Source organism: Marmota monax, unplaced genomic scaffold (genome assembly GCF_021218885.2).
Source record: "Marmota monax isolate L192 unplaced genomic scaffold, Marmota_monax_Labrador192_F-V1.1 WCK01_AAM20220418_F8-fsc00047, whole genome shotgun sequence".
NCBI lineage: Eukaryota > Metazoa > Chordata > Mammalia > Rodentia > Sciuridae > Marmota > Marmota monax.
This window is the reverse complement of record NW_026692072.1, coordinates 13,611,380-13,630,759: the sequence shown is the minus strand read 5'-3', so window position 1 is coordinate 13,630,759 and position 19,380 is coordinate 13,611,380. Positions and strand designations below refer to the sequence as shown.

At 34.6% G+C, this 19,380-nt stretch overlaps 1 protein-coding gene across 1 annotated transcript; it reads left to right on the top strand.

Moving 5' to 3' along the window:
• The first annotated feature begins 12,088 nt into the window (after positions 1-12,088).
• On the top strand, positions 12,089-13,018 carry LOC124099840 (olfactory receptor 4C12). The gene has a single exon (XM_046455081.1). The coding sequence runs from the start codon at positions 12,089-12,091 to the stop codon at positions 13,016-13,018; it is 930 nt and encodes a 309-aa protein (XP_046311037.1).
• The last annotated feature ends 6,362 nt before the right edge of the window (positions 13,019-19,380 follow it).

The window sequence follows — 19,380 nt, the reverse complement described above, 5'->3', positions numbered from 1 at the left end:
AACAGACACTTTTAAGCTCAGGAAGTAGAATCTCCATAATTTGCTGAAAAGAGTATGTTATTTAGAGTCAGATAGAATATTTTTTTAAACTTCACTGATGATTTGTCCCCAAGTTCAGTGTTCAGATCCTGGTCTTAGTTTTTATAAAGTTTTTCATATATGAAATACAAAAATAGCAGGTAGTATACAGTTGTCGAAGAATATAATCATCATATATTTCAAAGTTGAATCAGAAAAAAAAATAACAGCTTTCCCTAGACTTGATATCTTGATTAGAAAATATTTGTAATAACATGACAAGTACCACCACCTTTGCTCTTCTTGCTAAGAATTGTTTTGGCTATTCTGGGTCTCTTATTTTTCCAAATGAATTTCATGATTGCTTTTTCTATTTCTTAATGTCATTGGGATTTTTATTGGGATTACACTGACTCTGAATAGTGCTTTGGGTAGTATAGTTATTTTGACAATGTTAATTCTGCCTATCCAAGAACAAGGTAGATCTTTCCATCTTCTAAGGTCTTATTTAATTTTTTTCTTTAGCATGTTGTAGTTTTCATTGTGTAGATCTTTCACCTCTTTTGTTAAATTTATTCCCAAGTATTTTTTTTGAGGCTATTGTAAATGGGGTGGTTTCCCTAGTTTCTCTTTCAGTGGATTTGTCACAGATGTACAGAAATGCCTTTGATTTATGGATGTTGATTTTATATATAGCTACTTTGCTGAATTCATTTATTAGTTCTAGGAGATGGGTCTTCTAGGCATAGAATCACATCATCTGCAAATAGTGATAATTTGAATTCTTCTTTTCCTCTCTGTATCCCTTTAATTTTTTTTGCCTGTCTGATTGCCCTGGCAACTACGTTAAATAGAAGTGGTGAAAGAGGGCATCCCTATTCCAGTGTTTAGAGGAAATGCCTTCAATTTTTCTCCATTTAGAATGATGTTGGCCTAGGGCTTAGCATAGATAGCATAGACAGGGTTTACAATGTTGAGGTATGTTCCTGTTATTTCTAGCATCTTGAACATGAAGGGATGCTGTATTTTATCAAATGCTTTCTCAGCATGTGTTGAGATGATCATATGATTTTTATCTTTGAGTCTACTGATGTTATGAATTACATTTACTGATTTCTGTATGTTGAATAGATCTTGCATTCCTGGGATGAACCCTACTTGATCATGATGCACTATCTTTTTGAGGTGTGTGTATTTGATTTTCCAGAATTTTATTGAGAATTTCTGCATCTATGTTAATTAGAGGTATTGGCCTGAAGTTTTCTTTCTTTGATGTGTCTTTTTCTGGTTTTGGAATCAGGGTGATATTGGTCTCATAGAATGTATTTGGAAGTGTTCCCTCTTTTCCTATTTCATAAAATAGTTTGAGAAGTAGTGTTGTTCGTTCTTCTTTAGAGGTCTTGAAGAACCCAGTTGTGTATCCATCCAATCCTTGGCTTTTCTTGATTGGTAGGCTTCTGATAGCTTCTTCTATTTCCTTGTTTGAAATTGATCTGTTTAAATTGTGTATATCATCCTGATTTAGTTTAGGCATATCATATGCCTCTTGAAATTTTTCAATGCCTTTAATATTTTCTATTTTATTGGAGTACAAATTTTCAAAATAATTTCTAATCATCTTCTGTATTTCTGTAGTATCCATTGTAATATTTTCTTTCTCATCATGGATGTTAGTAATCTGAGTTTTCTCTCTCCTTCTCTGGTGTTAGCATGGCTAATAGTTTATCAATTTTATTTATTTTTTTCAATGAATCAACTTTTCGTTTTGTCAATTTTTCAATTGTTTCTTTTGTTTCACTTTCATCTCTGATTTTAATTATTTCCTGTCTCCTACTTCTTTGGGGGTTGATTTGTTTTTTTTCTTTCTAAGACTTTGAGATGTAATGTTAGGTCATTTATTTGTTGATTTTTTTTCTTCTTTGAAGGAATGAACTTTATGCAATGAATTTTCTTCTTAGAACTGCCTTCATACAGTTCCAGTGATTTCAGTATGTTGTATCAGTGCTCTCATTTACCTCTAAGAATTTTAAATCTTCTCCTTGATGTCTTTTGCAACCCATTGTTCATTCAATAGCATATTATTTAGTCTCCAGGTGTTGGAGTATCTTTTATTTTTTATTTTATTATTGATTTCTAATTTCATTCCATTTTGTTCTGATAGAATGCAGAGTAGTATCTCAACTTTTTTGTATTTTCTAAGATTTGCTTTGTGGCATATCATATCATCTATTTTAGAGAAGGATCCATGTGCTGCTAAGAAGAAAGTGTATTTGCTTGTTGATGGATAATATACTCTATATATGTCAGTTAAGTCTGTTATTGATTGTATTATTGAGTTCTATAGTTTCTTTGTTTAGCTTTGTTTGGCAGATCTATCCAGTAATAAAAGAGGTGTGTTAAAGTCACCCAGAATTATTGTGTTGTGATGTATTTAACTCTTGAACTTCAGAAGAGTTTGATTGATGAACATAGATGCTCCATTGTTTGGGGCATATATATTTATAATTTTTATGTCTTGTTGATATGTTTCCCTTAAGAAGTATGAAGTGTTCATCTTTATCCCTTTTGATTAACTTTGGCTTGAAGTCTATTTCATTTGATATGAGGATGGAAACCCCTGATTCCTTACATAGACCATGTGAATGGTATATTTTATCCCAACCTTTCACCTTCAGTCTGTGGGCATCTTATGAGATGAGTCTCTTGAAGGCAGCATATTGTTGGGTCTTTTTTTTAATCCAATATACCAGCCTATGTCTTTTGATTGGTGAGTTTAAGCCATTGACATTTAGGGTTATTGTTGAGATATAATTTGTATTATGGATCATTTTTGTTTATTTTTTGTATTTAGCTTGACTTTGGTTTCTACTTTGGTTGGCCTTTACTCTATTGTAGTTCTTCCCTTTGCAGATTTTCATTGTTGTTTTTCATTTTCTCCTCATGGAATATTTTGCCAAGAATATTCTGCAGTGGAGGCTTTCTTGTTATAAATTATTTTAGCTTTTGTTTATCAAGGAAGATTCTTCTTTAAACATCAAATTTGAAGCTTAATTTTTCTGGATATAAGATACTTGGTTGGCACCCATTATCTTTTAGAGCTTGGTATATGTTTTTCCAGGATCTCCGGGCTTTGAGAGTCTGGGTTGAAAAATCTGCTGAGATCCAAATTGGTCTACCCTTATTGTTACTCTGATTTTTCTTTATTGCAGCCTTTAAAATTCTATCCTTATGTTGTATGCTAGGCATTTTCATTATAATGTGTCTTGGTATAGATCTGTTGTAATTTTGTCCATTTGGTGTTCTGTAGGCCTCTTGTATTTGATTTTCCAATTCATTCTTTATACCTGGGAAATTTCCTGACTTTTTTTTATTGAAGAGATTGTGCATTCCTTTGGTTTGAATCCCTGAACATTCCTCTATCTCAATAATTCTTAAATTTGGTCTTTTGATGGTATTCCATAATTATTGGATATTCTGTTCATAGTTTCTTACTATCTTCACTGTGAGGTCAACTTTATTTTCAAGATTGTGTATTTTGTCTTCATTGTCTGAGGTTATGTCTTCCAAGTGGTCTAGTCTAGTTAGTGATGCTATCTATTGAGTTTTTTTAATTGGCTTATTGTTTCTTTCATTTCAAGGATTTCTATTTGTTTTTGTTGTTGTTGTTGTTTGTTTTTTCAGTATCTCTATCTCTTTCTTGAAGTAATTTCTTGCAATCTGTATTTGCTCTCTTATCTCTTTGTTGTTGTGATCGATGGTCTCCTGAATTTATTTTCTTATCTCTTTGTTGGAGTGATCAATTTTTGCCTGTATCTGCTCACTTAGGTTATTCTTTAATTCCCAAATCCTTTTAGTTATGTATATTCTGAACTCCACCTCTGACATTTCACCTACTGTACTATCTATGGATTCTATTATTGTAGTGTCTTGGCTTGTTTGGGGCACTTTCCTCCCTTATATTTTCATGATGTCTATGTGTCTTCGTCTCTTGCAGTGTAGATCAGAGTTATTATAGCTTCTGCCCTATTGTTTTATAGTGTGCCTACAGGTTACCCATACCTGCCTTTAAGGGAGATATCAATATTATAGCACTCAGTGTACCCAATGTGCAGCCATACATCAGTTAGCTTCTATTTTTACATTTAGAGTTTTGTCACTATAACCAGAAATGATGAGTTTGGTTATCTTCCACCGTATAGCCAATAGATTTGCATAATGGTTTATTTACAGCTTCTGATAGTGGAAGGGGAGAATGGAGGTTTGGCTGAGATGTTTATTAGGTAGGAAGTGAGAATATGGAGGTATTAGATTGTATGACTAGTAAGAGGGTAATCTTAAGAAGTTGACAGTTAGTAGGAGAAATAAGAGATAGGCAAACCCATGCAAGACTCCCTGTTACCTCAGCAACAGGATAACTGTTAGCACCCCCTGTAGAGAAGCCTCTAGTCCAGCCAGGCCACAAGGACCTTGATGATGTCTTACCAGGTCCTTATTATTGTCCCTTGATACAAGCAGCGATATCCAAGTTTTGTAGCAGTGGCAGCCTCAACCTATATGTACCCTGATGTTGGGCTGTGGAGCCACACTTTGGTGAATAAGGAACTCTAACATGGGATGGAAGCTATGCCTTTTATTGAAATAAAACCCAATTAAAAAGCTTCTGGACAGTGAAATAAACAATTAAATGCATGAGAAAAAAACCTACAGCATGGGAGAAAGCCTTCACTAGCTACCCCTCTAACAGGAGATGAACATCCAGAATATATAAAGAACACTATATATTAACACCAAAAAGAAAAAAAAAGAATGAATGAAAAAAATTAAAAAAAATACTTCTCAAAAGAAGAAATACAAATGGTCAAAAATATGTGAAAAAAAATTTTCAATATCCCCAACAATAGAGGAAATGTAAATCAAAATTAACCTATTTCAAATCACTTATTAGAATAATAATCATTAATTATATAAATAATAAAGCAGAGTGCAGTGGCACATCCCTGTCATCTCAGTGACTCAAGAAGCTGAGGCAGGAGGGTCACAGGTTCATAACCAGCCTCAGCAACTTAGTTATGCCTTAAGCAACTTAGAGAGACCCTGTCTCAAAATAAAAAAAAGTAAAAAGGACTGAGGATATGGCTCAATGGTTAAGTGCCTCTAGATTCAATCTCCAGTACCAAAACCAAACCAAAACAACAACATAAGAATATAAATATAAATTGCTGGTGAGGATGTACATTGTTGGTGGGACTGAAAATTAATACAACTAGTTCAGAAAGCAGTATAAAGAGTCCTCAAAAGACTAGAAATGGAACCAACATATGACCCAGCTATCCCACTGCTTGGTATTTATCCAAAGGAACTGAAATCAGCATACTATAGTGATACAGTGACAACAATGTTTATAGCAGCATAATTTATAATAGGCAAGTTATGGAACTAGCCCAGGCACCAGTCAACAGAGGAGTGGATAAAGAAAATGTGGAATATGTACACAGTGAAGTTTTAGAAGCTATAATAAAGTATGAAGTTATGTCATTTGCTGTTAAATTAATGTAACTAGATAAAATGATGCTAAGTGAAATAAGCCAGACTCAAAAATTCAAGGGTCAAATATTATCTCTGTACATAGAAGATAGACCAAAATAAGGAGTAGGGGGAGTGTGGAGAGGATCCCATGAAAATCAGGAATTAGTGGCATAGAAGGAAGTAATAGAGGGGGGAGGGAGGAAGGATAGAAAAAGGGAAGAACTGCAGAGTGAAATTGATCAAATTATGTTATGTACATGTATGAATATGTATATATATATATATATATATATATATATATATATATATATATTTAATATTACTGGAAGAAGAAAATATCAAATTTCATATATTCAATATATGAATATATATATGATGTATATGTATGTGTATATATGTGTGTGTGTATATATATATATATATATATATATATATGTATATATATATATATATATATATATGAAATTCAAAGTATGTATATCCAGTTAGAGAAACAATGAATGATTGGGAGGAAGACCAGTAGTATAGAGGAAGGTGAACAGTGGGAGGGACAAAGGGAGAGACTGAATTTAAAAAAAAAAAACAACGTAATTTCTATGGTAATTTTTAAAAAATATTTTAAAAAGAATTAAAAACCACTTCTTCACAAACATTTCTGAAAATAGAATAAGAGGCAATATTCCCCAATTTATTCTGTGAAAACCAAAGCTATCACACGAAAACTACAACCATCTTTTGAATATAGATTCAAAAATTTGCACCAAAAGTCTAGCAAGTTGCATCCAATATGTATAAATATGCATAAAAGTATTATACAAAAATATACAACAATATGTATAAAAAGTATTATATAACAAGACCAAGTGGGGTTTGTGCTGGGAATGAGGGTTGTTTCTGTACATGAAAATCAAAACTGATGTAATGCCCCATTTTAATAGAATAAAGGACTGCCCTGTAATAATGGCAGCTGTTGTTACTGCTTCTCTTGTTCTCTATTCACTGCCGTATGTTTAAATACAGCAACTCTTTCTCAACTTTTATGATATGTGAGTTGAACAACACCCTGTCCTCCAGGCTACAGAGTAATTGCTGTAATATGTGTTTGCAAGATGTCAGAAAATATTTGGCTGTACCAATCTCCTCTGTCCTGGGGAAATGACACGTGAAGAAAATTTGAAGAAAAACTTTTGCCTAGGGGAGGCTGCTTCTACCCAACAGCGAGTCGATTCCTTACCTTCTTAAGGAGTCAATGGGAAGCCATAAAATTCAAAACAGACTTTGTTTCTATGCTGCAAAAGTTGGCACCAAAATTTTAGCCTCCTTTTAGCTTTCAGCTCTACATATCACTCTGTCTGAAAGAGTATCAAATTTATGGTTCATTCCTGTGGGCAAAATATGTCCCCAGGTGAACACCTGTTGAGAAATTGACTCAGTATCTCAATGTCCTCCATGATCTAGGGTGGTGAGGAAATTTCCCCATGTTGCTATTCACACAGCATCCAGAGTCCTTCATGTCCCAGTTTATGATACTCCAGGGCTTGTGGAGAAGTGTTTTATCACACAATATTCCAGACCAGAAATGCAGGCTGGTAGCAGATTAAACTGCAGGGAAATCTCTAATCAGGCAAAGATGTGTTATTTATTGATAAATACTCCTAAATATATGTTTCTAAGGTAGAATATTTGAAAAACAGAGATAATTAGTTCCTGGGAGGGTGAAGCCTTAGTTAGAAGGATGCATCACTTATAAACTTCTCAGGACCTTCCTTCCCTGCACACTCTAATTCAATAGAAGTCATTTTCTTATCTTAAGGGTGGAATAATTGATACCAATGTTTGTGCCTTTATTCTGTAACTGTAGATCTAGGTGCAGGAGAAGACGACGCTCTTCAGCAGCCAAGGACTTCAAGTTTCCTCTCCCATCCTTCCTTCTTTATTTCCATCCTTCCTCCCTTCCTCCTTTCTTTCCTTCCTTCCTTCCTTCCTCTCTCTTTTTAACATGAGTTCCAAAGGTACTGGAGCATTGAGAATACTTGCTGAATCCATTTGAAGAAATTTGTGCCATCTTGATATTTTCTGCTTCCAGTAATATTGTCTAGCCGATAAGGATTTGGAAAATATACATAACAAAAAATACTGTCTTGATAGCTACATATAACGATTACTTTGTGTTTCTGAATATACTGGGCATTCTTCTCAACTACAGAGGCAATCACAGTAAGTTACCTAGAATCATTGATTTTTAATCTAGTGTCTTGTATTCCCATTTTCCTCCAAGGTGTTAATAATTAAAATCATTGAAGCATTACTTTCTGATATGTGATGAGGGATCACTGTTATACGTTTTAGGATATTTTGCAGAAGTATTTGTTCTCATAAACTGTAGATCTGGATAATCTACAGTTTATCAGTTTATAATTTATAGAATCTGAAGTTAATTTCTAGGCTTTTGAGTGTGGATATAGTGGGGTGGCTGGCTGGGTGGCTGGGGATTTCCTCCAGGGGTAAGGCATAGAGGTGGTGGTTTGAATAGTCAGATTGGTTTATGTACAGTCAGTCACTAGTTTCCTTGAAACAATGCTCTGAACTTCCCAGGGATGAAACAGAGGGAAAACCTCGCCTGGTGTTTTTCAGGGGAGATGTGATGAGATACAGCTCAGAACAAGAAAAGGTAAATTGGTGGTAGAGCTGAGGTAGGAGATGTGACCTTTGTTCTAGTCAAGACAGATTAGCATAGGAGAAAGAGGCACAGCCTCTGAATCCTGTTTTTCAAAGGAATCCTTTAACTCTAAAACTGAGATCCAAAAGGCAAATGTATTAAAAAAGAGACTGCCAGGAAATGGTGTACCTTGTGCTGTGATTGGAAATCTGATTAATCCAACCTAGAGACACTTTTAATTAGGACTTTATAAGATTTTCTCATATAATGTTCTAACTCAGCAGGAGCTTGTTTTTGCTTCAGTGGACCTGAGTCAATTTCTGCATCCTTGAGCTCAGGTCCAGCCCTCTTTCTTAGAGAGTCAATACAGGTATTGATGCATATGAATTGAAAGTTAATTCTCTGTCATCTCAGGGTGATTTTTTCCTTGTATATATTCATCTCATGGCATCCTATGGAAGGCAAGATATGGAGGTGGAAAAAATTTGACTGAGTTAGGAATTAGTAGACTTAGGTTCTTCTTGTCCTCTGCCACTAATCTATCAACTATATTTCCTAGGACTTGGCCTGCCTGGTATCAGTCTACTCACCCTTAAAACATGATTAATTTGATCAAATGCAAGACAACTGAGGACTTCTGATTTAAAACAATTCTAGAGGCTTGTCCAGTGGAAACTTGAACAAATTAACATCTGACACTACATTTCATAGCTTAGCAAAATGACTGCATGGATTCCCAGTGGTCACAGGTGGTGGCTTTAGGTTCTAGTACAAATTCTGGCATAGCTGATCCCTAAATGTAAACTGGATCTGTTAGAAGCACTGAGTGGAGTGCTAAAGATATTGACAGTCTGTATTTGAATACGGCTCCTATGGTTTTCATCAGGATGGCTTTGGGCAAGTCATTTACCCTTTTCTAACCCCTTTTCTTGTGTACCAATCTCAAATGGTTGTTCTGAGGACTAGGTTAAAAAAATACATATAAACCATTTAGTATCATGCTGAGAAAATGACAGACAATAAAAATTATTAAATAGGAAACATGTGGCTGAAAAATAGGTCTCTGTATGCTACTAAAAAGGGATAAAACAGAGTTACAAAGAAAGTTTCATTTCATAATATTTGAGTATATGGAGTTTAAATAAGTAACAAAGTTTTCTCTGGGAAGAAGTTTGCTTAGGGTTTTGTCTGTCAAATATAGTCTAGGAACCATTTTATGGAAGTTGAGGTTTGGTATTAGAAGTTTTAAGCCTTAATGGGTACACTACTGGTTTGGGGAGTAGACAAGAAAAAGAATCTGAACATGCCAATTAACACCAAGAACATCAATTTTAACATAAAACTGAGTTACCTGGTTTGTATTATGTGTCTGTTCTGTGAGATGTGAAGAAGGAGGAAGATGAAATTTGTAAAAGAGAATGTTCTTCAAAATACTCAGACTATTTCAAGATTTATAAGACACTGAATGAATAAGTAAATAATGAAGACGAAAAAGTCAAGTTTAGGGTTTTCTGTCCGTTTTTGACTGTGAAATCTGACCTTTGGCACAGATATCCAGGAAGTTATAGAAACTACAATCCCAATGGCTAGGGAGGCTGAGACAGGAGGATTGTGAGTGCAAAGCCAGCCTCAGCAACAGCAAGGTGCTAAGCAACTCAGTGAGACCCTGTGTCTAAATAAAATACAAAATAGGGCTGGAGATGTGGCACAGTGACCAAGTGCCCCCTGAGTTCAATCTCTGGTATTAAAAAAAAAAGAAAGAAGGAAATGTTCTATTCAACAGTTGGTTCTCCCAAGGGCTGTGTCCTCTAGAGGAGAGTTGGTAATTAGAGAGGTTCACTTGGTTGTATTCTCAGGGGCTCTTGGGCCCTGGAAGGATTCTCTGGTACATTGGACTATCCAGAAGGGAAGCTGCAGTTCTGGGCTTGGCTCTCCAAGGCCAGCTCCTTAATGAAGCATTTGTGGGATCATGTGAAACAGGTTACCTTTCCATGTACCTCATTAGTTATATATCCTGCCCAAATGTAGTGGGGAAAATTCATCTTGCCCTTCACAACCTTGGTGTTTTTAGAATATATTAAGATTAAAGGGCAAAAAGAAAAGAAATCAGAGGTCCAGGAAAAAGTGAGAATTAATAATGGCAAAAATTATCTTTAAATTCTATCTCAAAGTTTGAGTGACATTGGCATTCCACATCAAGAAATTAACATAGACATTGCATTAAATGGATTTTGGTTGATTATTCAAATTAGACTTATTGACTACCCATATAAATTATTGACTAATTGTGTAAGTCAGAACCAGAGTTTAATAGTCCAGCTGGTAGACTAAAAATGGTATTTTTAACAATTCTAAGTGTTTCACAGAGGCAGGCTCATCTTCTTTTCTGAACTTCTTTGAGTGGTCATTGCCTCCATTTCATCACCAGTGCTACTTAGATGTCCTCATCCTATGTCCCTTTGGTGAATTGGTGACAACAATTTCATGAGCACATAAAGTAATTAATGTATTACTTTAATTATATTCATATAATATCTTCTGTATTCCTATGATGGGCAAATTTACAATTGCTGTTGTTTGTTATTTTATACATTCTACTCAGTTTAAAAATGCATGCCCTCAAGTACAGGCCTCCAGGGGAAAATATGAAAATTTTATTTATTTTCTGTTTATAAAACTAATAATGCAAACTGTAGAAATTTGGAAAATATTAAAAATAGGAAAAGGTCAGCTGTAATCTCACACCTGAAGTAAATGTCCTAAATATATTAATTGACTTATCTCTTTTTTTCTATACATATATTTAATGATAGCATAATGTTGGAGAATTTTATTTCATTTTTATTAATATGTTATAATTACACATATTAAGGGAGAATAATGTGATATTTCAACACATGCATACATTAAGCACTGGGTATATTTCTGTTTCCCTTCTTTATATTTGGCATCTTTAAGCTTCTCCAGTCTGGGTACTTATAAAATATGCAGCAGGTTATCATGAACTCTAGTCTCTGTACTGTGCTGTGGAACATCAGAATTCATTCCTTCTCTCTAGGTGCATTTTGTTACCCATTATCCAACCTTCCTTTGGCCTCCCTTCCCATCTTCTCAGCCTCTAGTACTCCCTCCATGTTCTACAATCAGATTCCTTTTTTTTTTTACTTCCACATAGGAGAGGTAAAATTTGGTATTTGATTTATTTACCTTGCTTTTTTCACTTAAAAGCCTCCAGTTACATTCATATAATAATGTATAATTATATAACATTAATAAAAATAAACTAAAAATATTTTGGCAGAGATGTAAGGCAAAGGAAACTTATACATCTATGTTGGGCATAGGTGAAAGAGAACTTACATAAAAATCTAGGTGAAAACTTTGAATTTTATTCTTAAAATACAGAAACAAAACCTACAATCTTCAAATACTAATTCCATAACTAATATCACTAACTTTTAACCTGTAATGTGTTTACATATTTATAATTAGGGCATACAGACTATTCTCTGGTTTTGATTCACATTATTTTATATGTATATTTTAAAATCTTGTTAAGTTAATATGATTACTTCTAGTAACTACCTTATTCCATTGTAATGATGCTTGAGTGAAATTTTATAATTACTCCCCTGACCCTAGGAAATGAAATCCCTTTGTTCTGGGTGTCCTATATCTTATAAGAATATTTTTTAAGTCAGAAAATAAAAGACTGAAAGAGTCATCTAAAGAGGTTTTGAAGTTCTGATTCCTACAGAGTTTTGTGAAATGGCCGAGTACTGAAAAGACAGAATTTTGAACTATTATTCTTTCATGGTTCTTTTTTTCCTTTTTTCTAAAGGTAAAATATTCCTTCCTGGAGGTTTCATCACCTGGGCCACTTAGATGGAGAATAAAAGGAATGTGACTGAATTCATTTTAATAGGTCTTACACAGAACCCCAAAATACAGAAGGTAGTATTTGTGATATTTTTGGTTCTGTACATGATAACACTCTCAGGCAACCTGCTGATTGTGGTTACCATTATCAACAGCCAGGCTCTGAGCTCCCCCATGTACTTCTTCCTGAGCCACCTGTCCTTTATAGACACAATTTATTCTTCTTCTTCGGCTCCTAAGCTGATCATGGACTCCCTTCATGAGAAGAAAGTCATCTCCTTTAATGGATGTATGGCTCAAGTCTATGCAGAACACATTTTTGGTGCTACTGAGATCATCCTGCTCACAGTGATGGCCTATGACCGCTATGTGGCCATCTGCAAGCCTCTGCACTACACAACCATCATGAATCACAAGCTATGCCTTCTCCTGGTGGGAGTGGCCTGGACCGGGGGATTTCTCCATGCAACCATCCAAATCCTCTTTACCGTCTGGCTGCCCTTCTGTGGTCCCAACACCATCGATCACTTTATGTGCGACTTGTACCCTTTGCTGAAACTTGTCTGCATGGACACTCATACCCTCGGTCTCTTTGTTGCTGCCAACAGTGGGTTCATCTGCCTGTTTAACTTTCTCCTCTTGATGGTATCCTATGTGATCATCTTGCGTTCCCTAAAGAACCATAGTTTGGAAGGGAGGCACAAAGCCCTCTCCACCTGTGTGTCGCACATCACAGTAGTCGTCTTATTCTTCATGCCCTGCATATTTGTCTATCTGCGCCCTGTAACCACTCTGCCAATGGATAAAGCTGTTGCCATCTTTTATACAATGGTAGCCCCTATGTTAAACCCTTTAATCTACACCCTCAGAAATGCTGAGGTAAAAAATGCAATCAGGAAGCTCTGGAGGAAAAAAGTGACTTCAAGTAACAATTAAACAGAATCGTTGAACATTACATACAGAGGTATCAGATGGAACTGAGTCCGAGTTCCTGGATCCTCAGATAAAGATTTTAGCTCTAACAAGGGGTTTGATCAAATTTGTAGATGGTTACTCAAGCATAAGTTTAAAGCCTGAGTTGTAATCCAGACTTATTGTTCCCCATCCCATACTTTTGCCAGCACAAGTTTTTTCTGAATCAACAAATATTCATAAATGAACTGAAAACCTGAAATGCCTCTAGAAGCTAAACTATGGATCTAGAATATTTGGACTGATATTAAAACTAGCTTATCAACTTTGAGATGTTGGTTTCTACTGATAATGGAAGATACATGTATTATGATATTCTTTTACTTTGACTCTGGCCTCCACATAGCTTCATTTTTGTGCATTTTGTTGTTCATTAAACACTGAGTGTATACTAAAAAAGTGATGCTATTTATTTAATTTCTAAAACTCTGGCATTGTCGTCCATATTGTATCAGTTGGGGTCCAATCAGGAGACAGATCACACAGCTTTCTGATTTGAAAAGGGAAAGTTTACATAAATTTATTAATTATATCATAGGATTAATGATAAAGGAATAAGAACGCCTTAATGCTGAAAGATGAAGGTCTAGGATGTATTCAAATTTTGAGGGTTGGTTCCTCCCCAACCCTCAAAGGAAGGCTGGGCTTCCATACTTTGGAATGGTATATCTGTTATCTAATGAATGGTAGAGAAGTCCACTGTGTTTATTGGGGCCGGAACTAGTTCTCAGTATCTGCATAGAAACTAGTACACAAGAAACTTGTCTGGTATTGGTAATTTGTGAGCCTCCCATTGCGGTGATGGGGAAGCTGGGGCTGGTAGACAAGGAACTGTGGTCTGGACTGGCAAGCAGGTTGGGTGCAGCTGGACCAAGCCTGGCAGAGAGTTTCCTACTACAGTGAACATAGGCTGTGTTGGGAGAGTGATTGGTTGGTGCCTATGAGAACCACTGGAATCTGCCTGCAGGATGGCACTAAAACACAATGGGAAATTGACAATGAAGATGTCAGGGAAACCCAGGGGAAATGAGAGCCATTGGATATCTCCCCTGGCACACAAACATGGACACTGTTGGAGGCCACATAGTCAGTACAAGATGAAAACAGAAACATATTTAAATTAGGAAGAGATACCTGTTTCATGGTACTATACTTACAAATACTAACACCACAGCAGATCAGGGAATGAAGTGCTTACAGAGCCATTTTACCTTAATATGGGGCAGGCAATGAAGGATATATTTGGACCTGAGAGGCAGTAAATTTATCCTTGATTCTTACAACATGTTTTCTAGGATATTAAAGTTCAACATGGCAAGACTTGACCACACTTCATGTTAGTGGAAGAAATGATATACAAACAGATGTAAATTTTTATCCTACATATTTTCTACTCATTATATATAACATTAAGTAAAAATCACATTTCTTACCTGGGAGAAGGTAGCTAAGCATGAACCAAAGGAGCCTCATTCATTGAAAGATTCTGTATAACCTAATTGTGGTAATTTCATCTAATTTTATTACTAGTGTACACTGTTATTTTATTAATCCTTCCATTGAAGGTATATAGAAAGAAGATGAACAATTATGTGAGGTAGTTTTGTAGAACAGATTGAATTACTATTATTTAAACTTTTAACTGGATTTCAGGTTCAGTAAGTGTAGCACTTGTCCAAGTATGAATGATCTAGTCTTTGCTTCTTTATAAAACATGTTGACGAATCTCTAGGAGTTAGACTTTGGCAGTAGAATGGGGACAGAAATGTAACAAGAAGGAAGAGCTATAAAAAAATATGAAATAGCAACCAGGACAAAACTAGAATTGATATTCATAGAAGAATGAATCTTCAAACTGATAGGAAGGTGAAAATCATATGTAAGTCAACAAGAAAGATATCCAACACCAACATACCCAAGAAATTTCAGAGGAATTGGTAAAAAAAAAATGGAACCTGAAATGATTGCTACAGTACAGCTCTAAAGTATCTTCCAAGTCATTCTAAAGTTGTGAGGAGATCCACACAGATACCCAAACAGTTTAGACCAAAAGGAGGTCAATGAACCTGGTAATGTCTATCAAAACTTTTTTTTTAAGAGAGAGAGAGAGAGAGAGAGAATTTCGGTGGACACAACATCTTTATTTTATTTTATGTGGTGCTGAGGATCGAACCCAGGGCCCCACACATGTCAGACAAGCGCGTTACCGCTTGAGCCACATCCCCAGCCCTATCAAAACTTTTCACATGAGTTCTTTATTGAGTATATACCAATGGCCCCAGATATTTTCACTAGGTAAATAGCCTTAATAAATGATGATCCATATACACATTGCACTTTATTGTTCATGTTTTTAAACCTCTTTTCCATATAGTATTACAGGATAATTTTAATTTTCATGGGAAAAAAATGCCCTGTAATCAGGGATATTTCACTGTCTATACCCCTTTGTATCCTGATACCCTACTTCTCAAATCACCAGGTTTCCACCTCCAGTTTATTCCAACAAGTTTATGTACTTTGTCTTAGTGTTGGTTACTGCCAGGAACTGTCATTGATATGTTCAACTTATGATTTTCACAGTTTGGATTTATGAAGATAATAGTCACAGAATCAGTAACTTTATAATAAAAAGTACATATTATAAAATAATTATATATACAAATTATCTTGTTGTCTTTAGTTTTATTGAGGTAAAAGGGACAAATAAAAATTGTACATTTAAGATATATAATGTTATTCTTTGATATACACATACATTGTGAAATAACTACCATGTCAACTCACATTGTTACCGTCTTTGGCAAGAAGCTTTAAGATCTATTCTCCTAGCAAATTTCAAGCACATTGCATTAATATTAGAGTCACCATACAGTGAAGCCCCAGAACTTGATTCCTCTTGTCTAACTGAAACTTTGTACCTTTGGACAAACATCTTCCTGTTACCTTCATCCCTCAACTCCTGACAATGACCTTGCTGTCCTATGGATTCAACATTTTTTAGCTCCTGTCGATAAGTGAGAGCATGTAGTATGTGTTTTACAGTTCCTGGCTTACTCCCCTTAGGATAATGTCATCCAGATTCATCTATGTTGTTGGAAATGACAGTTTCCTTCTTTTTAAAGACTAAATAGTATTTCTCTCTCTCTCTCTCACACACACACACACACACACACACACACACATTTTCTTTATCCATTCGTCATCCATCAATGGATACTTAAGTTGATTCCATATTTTGACTATTGTGAATAGTGTTGCCAAAAAATAAAAAGGAAAGCACAGGAGCAGATATCACATTTAAATATTGCTTTCTTATCCTTTGGAGTAGGATTGCTAAATCAGATGGTACTTGTACTTTTAATTTCTTGAAGAATCCACACTGTTTTCCATAATGACTGTGCTAATTTGCATACTCCCCAACAGTATTCAAGTGTTCTTTTGATGCCATATCCTTGCAGAAACAGATTATACTTGGACTTTTTTGATAACAGTCATTCTAACAGGTTGAGGTGATATCTCATTGTGGCTATAATTTGCATTGATTCTGAGCATTTTCTCCATATGCCCATTGACTACTTGTACCCATTGTATTGAAAAAATGTTTATTCAGATCTTGCGTCCATTTTAAATTGGGATTGTTTTTAGCTATTGAGTTGTTTGAGTTTCTTATATGTTCTGGATATTACATGGATGTTTGCAAATACTTTCCTCCATTCTACAGGTAGTTTCTTCATTTGGTTAATTGATTCCTTTCCTGTGCATAAGCTTTATAGTTTGATTCAGTTCATTTGTCTAATTTTGTTTTTGTTGCCTGTGGTTGTGGAGACCTATCTAAGAAGTTACTGCCCAGACCAATGTCAAGGAGTATTTCCCTCTATGTTTTCTAGTAGGCGTATAGTTTTCAGTCTTAAAATTAAAGCTTTTATCTATTTTGACTTGATTTTTGTATATGGTGTGAAACAAAAATCCATTTCATTCTTCTGCCTGTGGATGTCCAGTTTTACCAGTAGCATTTATTGAGGAGACTGTCCTTTCCCCATTGTGTTCTTGGCACCTTTGTCAAAAAACAATTGACCATATATTCTTGGGTTTACTTTTGGGCTTTGAATCCTATTCCATTTTTCTGTGTCTGTTTTAATGCCAGTTCTTATGCTGTTGTGATTACTATAACTTCATGATACATCTTGAAATTTGAGAATATGATGTCTTTATCTTTGTTCTTTTCCCTCAAGATTTATTTGGCTACTTAGGATATTTTATGTTTCCATACAAATTTTAGGATTGTTTTTCTAATTATGTCAAAAAAAGATATTGGAATTTTGATAGGAACTGTGTTGAATTTATAGATTGCCTATGTATTTTGCCTAGTAGAGATGTTTAACAATATTCATTCTTACAAATCATGAAAATAGAATATCATTCCATTTATTTGGGTCTTTTTAAATTTTTCTATTAATGTTTTATAATTTTCAATATACATATATGTCTTTCTTTTGCTTTCCTGAGCAAATTTACTTCTAACTATTTTTATGTTATTATAAATGAGATCCTTTTCTTAATTTCATTTTTGGATTATTTATTGTTAATGTACAAAAAATGTTATGAATTTGTATGTTGATTTTATACCATGATTTACTGAATTTGTACTGAAACCCAAAAAAATTTATCAAATTTATCAATTTTAACAGATTTTCAGTGGACTCATTAGGGTTCTCTTTATAAAATCACTTCACCAACAAAGACAATTTCATTATTCCTATGATGTTTGGATGCCTTTTATTTCTTTCTCCTTCCTAATTGCTGTAGCTACAATCTCCATTACTCTGTTGAATAAATGAGACAAGAGTGAGCAAACTTGTCTTATTTCTGATTTTAGAGGAAAATCTTTCTACTTTTCACCTTTATTGTGTTGAGGTCCATTCCTTCTATACCTGCAGTTTTTGAACAGAAAACTTCCCAAGTCATGGGAAGGAAATAGAAGTAAAGATCCAGGAAATTCAATAGGCACTTTATAGAATAAATCCTATACCAAGACACATTATAATGAAATTGTCAAAAGTTAAGTATAAAGTCAGAATATTGAAAGCTAAAATTGATAAGCAACATGGCACATGCGAGGGGACCCTCATGGGACTATGAGTAAATTTTTTTCAACAAAAACTTGCAAAAGTCAGTGTGCCTGATACATTCTTTGTCCACAAAATATTTGTTGATCAATGAATGAGGTATAGATAATATAAGGTATGCATTTATTCTGAAAGTGCTTTGTGTACAGATGAAACAACATATTTTTACAAAGAACTTTTAATAATAAAATATTACCCAAAGTAAACTGATTTAAAAAAAAAAAAAAAAAAAAAACAGCTCACAGGGCTGAGGTTGTGGCTCAGTGGCAGAACACTTGCCTAGCATGTGTGAGACAGTGGGTTCAATCCTCAGCACCACATATAAATAAATAAAAAATAAAGGTACATCAAAAACTAAAAAACATTAAAAAAAATAAACTCACAATCAGGATAAAGCCATCTTGTTGAAAACAGAGAATATTTCAAGGTAAACTATTTGCACATATGCTGAGAATTTCTTTCACTTTTTCAGTTTAAGGAAGACTAAAAACAAATCATAGCTCCCCCAAGGCATCTAGCTAGAATTCTCCTTGGAGTTCAAATCAGATAAGGGCAGGAAAGAATTCTCTAGTCTCCAATACTATTTTATTTTTTGCTCTAAATTTTGTTGAGTTTAATTATCTTCTTTAACATTTTTATTCATTCAGTCATCATTTATCTTGTACCAGACATTGTGCTACCTTGTGGAAACAATTGCTCTAACAGGCAAAAACTTTTGGGAGCATAATTTTATAATTAATACATGGAAATTTCTGCCTGACATGGAGATGTCCTTTTATTTGAGTGATTGCTCTTTCTGATGGGTTGTTAGCACACCATACGTGACGCTGTTAACACAGAATGATTCTGAAGTTTACATGGGCATTTAGAAAAATGATGAAAATTACGTTATCTACTCACTATTGGATCAAGAGCCATTGCTAGCAGGGCCTTATAGTAGATATCATAATGCTTCAGTAGCAGGTAGCCATTCATTATAATACATTAAAGGGTATATATGAAAAATTATAAGAGCCCTAAAAATAGAAAATGAGCTAATACATACTATGTATCCACTTCAGTCTCCTTCCTGATGGTAAAGAGTTGAATTATTTGACTTTTTATCATCAATTCTGTCATATCAGAGTTCAGAGTGTGGTCTCGAAAAAACCAGTCATATTTTCGTTGCTGGTTCATTAACATGTCTATTTTGTTAAC

What these genes read in the sequence shown, in the direction of transcription:
- LOC124099840 (XM_046455081.1), top strand. Translation starts at nt 12,089, where the DNA reads ATGGAGAATAAAAGGAATGTGACTGAATTCATTTTAATAGGTCTTACA.